The sequence below is a fragment of the Danio rerio genome, chromosome 6 (genome assembly GCF_052040795.2).
Source record: "Danio rerio strain M-AB ecotype USA chromosome 6, GRCz13ab, whole genome shotgun sequence".
Taxonomy (NCBI): Eukaryota; Metazoa; Chordata; class Actinopteri; order Cypriniformes; family Danionidae; genus Danio; species Danio rerio.
Window position 1 is genome coordinate 43,117,501 of NC_141026.1, and position 5,264 is coordinate 43,122,764.

The 5,264-nt window shown below is 42.7% G+C and overlaps 1 protein-coding gene across 7 annotated transcripts in view; it reads left to right on the plus strand.

Moving 5' to 3' along the window:
- Window positions 1-5,264, plus strand: part of eif4enif1 (eukaryotic translation initiation factor 4E nuclear import factor 1) — a 29,897-nt gene extending 24,633 nt beyond the window's left edge. For all 7 annotated transcript variants that reach the window (XR_015492772.1, XM_087255554.1, XM_087255555.1 and 4 more), the window contains 5 exon segments: window positions 1-3; window positions 176-305; window positions 395-733; window positions 867-1,043; window positions 4,174-5,264. The exon segment at window positions 1-3 is cut by the window's left edge and continues 73 nt beyond it. Coding sequence is in view for 6 of the 7 variants with exons in the window: in XM_087255554.1 (XP_087111680.1) it covers window positions 1-3; window positions 176-305; window positions 395-733; window positions 867-1,043; window positions 4,174-4,364 (840 nt within the window). In the remaining variant the exon portion in view is untranslated.

Below are 5,264 nucleotides of genomic sequence, written 5' to 3' on the forward strand. Positions count from 1 at the left end.
GTCGTAAGTCGAATCTAAAAGATTGTAATTAATAGTCTTTTGAACCCATGTCATTCCATATTTATATTTTACAGTGTCTGTTAATCATTAGGTAACCTGTTAGTAATCTGTTGACTAAACATGAAAAATGTAACTTTTTTTTTTTTTTTTTTTTTTTTTCCCCCTTCATCTCCAGTTGTCTCCATCCTTCACTCCCACCTCTGTGATCAAAAAAATGTATGAGTCAAAAGAGAAAAGTCGGGATGATCTTGGGAGTAGACCAGGAAGCAAAGAGGAGACTGTGAACTCTCATAACTCACAGGACGGTATGAAACCATGCTTAAGTCTTTCCCTCTCCCCCCCTTTTTTTTTTTTTCTTCTTTAACTTGTCTAAACTCTCTTACATATTTTATAGATGGACCTCCATCTCCCAGTTCCTTCCTGGAAGACGTAGACACCAGTGGTCCTCAAACTGGTGGGGTAAAAGCCTGCTCCACCCCTGTTCCCACTCAAAACCGCCATATCAAAGACCCAGAGCGGCCCAGGCCACCATCGGTAACAGGCCCCCACACTCCCACCATGCTGTCCCCAGGGCCTTCGTCTCCTTTCCCCAGACCCCAGATGTATCCGGTCCCTCTGCTTCCTCACGTCCCCTTGGTCAGACCTCCACCCCAGCTTCACCCCGGTGTGATGCAGAGGATGCTGGCTCAGGGCATCCAGGCTCAACAGCTCGGACCCACATTATTACAAACAGGTTGGTTTTAGTCTCTGAAAGGATTAGAAACTCAAAGCTCTTTACATGATGTGTTCCTATTGCAAATTGAGGATTATTATTATTATTATTATTATTATTATTATCATCATTATCATTTTTTTCTCTCCCTTAGGCATGTTTCCTCAGGCTGTGGACCTGTCTCAGCTTCAGGGTTTGCCTCCAGCACTTTTAGGACAGCCTCTGTATCCACTTAGTCCTGCTGGACATCCGCTTATGGCCCCCAGAGCTGCAGGAACACACGTGCAGTTAGCAGTCATGCAACAACAGCTACAACAGCAGCAGAGACCCAGTATGTACTACCAACATTTAATATCAATTAACAACATTTAATCACATTTCAGTGTTTCAAAAGCTAAGTTTTGTCCTGAAAAAGACTTGTGCTTGTGTTTGAGGTCAAAAATGACTGGAAATGGATATAATTGAGATACCAATTTTATCTAGTGGTAACTTTTGGTACTGCCATGCGAATTAAAGGTTGCATTTATTCTAAAACAAGTTGTAATATTTGAAATATTACATTGTAAATTGGTTTTACCTTTAGTGTATATTAAATAATGAACGCACATTTCTAATTAGCCAATCACATGGCAGAAACGCAATGCATTTTAGGCATGTAGAGGATCTACAAGACGATCTGCTGCAGTTCAAACCGAGCATTAGTACAGGGCTGATCTGAGGATTTCAAAAATTGCTGATCTCCTGCGATTTTTTTTTTTTTTTTTTTTTTTTTTTTTTTTTTTTTTTTTTTCATGCACGACCATCTCTTGGGTTTATAGAGTGGTCCAAAAAAGAGAAAATATGCAGTGAGCGGCAGTTCTGTGGGCCCAAGTATCTTCTTGTTGTCAGAGGAGAATGGCCAAAATAGTTTGAGTTGTGGTTGCCTTTCTATCAGCTCAAATAAGCACTTGTTACAGCCGAGGTATGCAGAAAAGCATCTCTGAACGCACAACACATCAAACCTTTTGGCAAATGGGCTACATCATCATAAGACCACACTAGTTGCCACTTCTGTCAGCTAAGAACAGGAAACTGAAACTACAATTTGCACAGGCTCCCCAAAATTGGACTATAGAAGATTGGAAAAATATTGCTTGGTCTGTCTCAATTTCTGCTGTGACATTCGGATGGTGGGGTCAGAATTGGGTGTCAACAGCATGAAAGCATGGATCCATCCTGTCTTGAATCAACGGTTCAGGTTGGTAGTGGTGTAATGGTGTGGAGGAAACTTTCTTGGCGCAATTTGGGCCCATTAGAAACAACCGAGTATCGTGTCATTGCCACAGTCTACCGGAGTATTGTTGCTGACCATGTCCATCCATTGATGACCACACTATACCCATCTTCTGATGGCAACTTCCAGCAGGATAACACCATGTTATAAAGCTTGAATCATCTCAGACTGGTTTCTTGAACATGACAATGAGTTCACTGTCCTCAAATGTCCTCCACAGTCACCAGAACCCAATCCAACAGAGCACCTTAAAGGTTCAGGACACCCTGGAGAACTTTTTTTTTTTAATATTAACAGATTTGTGTGTGTTGAGCATCAGTTAAGCAAATGTTAGCATCGGTCAGCTTTAATTGTGGGGAAAACTGGATAATTTTGAGCTTTTGTCAGCTAATTTCAGCTTCCGGGTTTAATGATTTTTGGGGCGGGATCAAAATCGGCGACGTAGCGCAGTACTGCAAGTGCAATGATGCCGCGTCGGTTTCTCATTATTATTCATAGCGGAGTTTTCTTATCCTATGAGAAGAGCCGGCTGCTTAATTATTCATCAGACCTGCCAGTGTCAAGCCCGAGCTGTGAGACATGGACCCACGGCACACAGTATTTAGCCGTTCATAAAGGCTCATATGCGTTTGTTTCCATGATCCACAGGGTTTGTTGCATGGTTTTCCCCTCGATTTTGTCAGGGCCGATCATACAGCAAAGCTGTGTGTGTGCTGCAAGTATTTTTGCCAGGAAAGCAGTACGAGAATTAGAGAATGGCGGACGCTGTCTTTTATCAGGAGTTCGTTCACATTCAGACACATCACTGTGCTGCTGTGTTTGCTTAAATCCTCCAGATTACCAGCAGGGCTAATGGTTAAAATAGACAGATTAGGAGACCTGCTGCACTTAGTCTGCTGGATACGGGGATTGAGGGAGAAGTCCTCATTTATAGGGTTTACATGAACACGCTTATCTTTATAATGATATAAATTGTGGTTATGTGTATATGAAATTACGAATAACAAATGTAGCAGGGCACTGTTCATTTCTTTGCATTTTAACTTTGTAAACTATAAACTCATGCGTCTTCTCATGGTTTGTCTCATTTTGTGAGCTAACTGACAACAACAGTTGTTCGCTCACGCTCACCTTCTCCCCTGCTGGCTACGCCTACTCCTGCCCGATGCTCGTGGAGCTCCACGCCCATTAATCATGCTTCTTTTGAAAAAATTCTGAAGTAGACTAACCGAAAGTGGGGGGGTGTCATGGCCCTTTAAGGATGTGGTGGAACAGGAGATTCGTATCATCTATGTGCAGCTGACAAATCTGCAATAACTGCGTGATGCTATCATGTCAATATGGACCAAAATCTATAGGGAATATTTCCAGAACCTTGTTTAATCCACGCCACGAAAAATTAAGGCAGTTCAGAAGGCAAAAGTGCATCCAACCTGGTACTAGTAAGGTGTACCTAATAAAGTGTGCCTAAATGTCCAGGATTGTCCAGTGGGTCCACATCTGCACAAACATGCACTTTGAACAATGTTAATAAGTTTCCGTAAAATGTAGCATGTGCAAAAACACAGTATTTAAAGTCTCTCTCCACACCACCACTAGTGTGCAGCATTCACTTGGATGATGCTACTGCAGCCACAGGACAACGGGGCTGGTGCACTCACCACACACCAGCTATTGGGAGAGTAGAGACAGTGATGGAGCCAATTTGGTGGATGGGGATGATTGAGAGGCCATTATCGTAAGGGCCGATTGAGGGACTTTGGCCAGAACACTGAGGTTACACCCTTACTCATTACGAGAAGTGCCATGGGATTTTTTTTAATGACCACAGAAGTCAGGACCTTTGTTTAACGTCTCATCCGAAAGACGGCACCCACTGCCAATATAGTGACCCCTTCACTTTACTGGGGCATTAGGACTTACACGGACGACAGGTTGAGCGCCCCATGCTGGCCTCTCTAAAACAACTTCAACAGCAACCTAGTTTTCCCATGTGGTCTCCCATCCAGATACTGACCAGGTTCAGCCCTGCTTGTCTTCAGTGAGTAACTGGTCTTGGGCTGCAGGGTGATATGGCTGTGGCAAAAGCAGTTTAAACAGTTCAATGTTTACTATTGTTGAAGCTGAAGAGAGTATCTTTGCACATTTCATTTGTGTGTCTGGGTTTTAACGCCTATTTTCTCTTCAGATCTTCATGTGGCTCCCTCAGGAGGCCCCCAGTCCCAGAGCCACGGTCCCCATCGGACAAACCAGCGGAGAGGTGCAAGTCCCCCTCTGGGCCTGGCCAAGTGGTTTGGTTCAGACATGCTGCAGCAGCCTCTCCCTTCCATGCCTTCCACTAAAGTGATCAGTGTTGACGAGCTCGAGTTCCGCCAGTGATGACAATCCTCTGACCAATCAGCAGGAGTGAAGCAACACAAACCTTCCCTTCCCCATGATCCTCTAGTTGGAGATATGTGAACTTTTTGATTTCTACCATTGTGTACAGATGTCAGAGCCCCGTCTATATTATTTTTCTTTTCCTGTGCTCTGTCGGAATCCCTTGCAGTTCTGTTTTGTTTATTCTTTAAGAAGGCCTGAAGTTGAGAAGGAAAATGTTTTATTTTTCCTGCCGCTGTCACGATGTAGGATGTTTTGTTCTTCTGGAGATTTCAGATTTTGCAGTAAAGTAAATTAATGTATAGGCCTGAATTGTACAGATTATGGGAATTGATTTTCTTTTTCCATCTTGTACAAAGAAGTGACTTTTTTTCTTTTTGGTTTTCCTTCTGTGCTTGTGGGGAAGGTTCTCCTGCTGTTGGGGAACAGAAAACGTGCTCGCTCTTTGTCCAGTCACACAATGTCTGCACAATGTTTTCCATGTAAAGTTGATTATGAATGGGCGGCACTGCTAGTTTGTTGGAAAGGAGATGTTCCCATTTGTAGCAGTTTAATGCATCCCGGATCCAGAGATACAGGCCCTTGAAACTTTTGCTGGAATATTGAAGCCAGAATGTTCTCAAAGAGGGGACACTCTTCCAACCCAAGAAGCAAATGCTAGTTGTGCCTTTGTTTCCTTTTTTTTTTTTTTCCTTTTTCTTTTTCTTTTTTTTTTTTTAAAGAGAAAAACCCTCCCATCCTCCTCTAGCCAGTCTTCTTAGTCACTGTATGAGAAGCACTGCTCTGAATCACATTTGTTTTAGGGTGGCAGGGGTTCGCAATTAAGTAATGTGCTATTAATTTAAGAAGCACAAATAGTTAATAAATATAAAAAGCTAAATAAAAAAATCATTCACATAA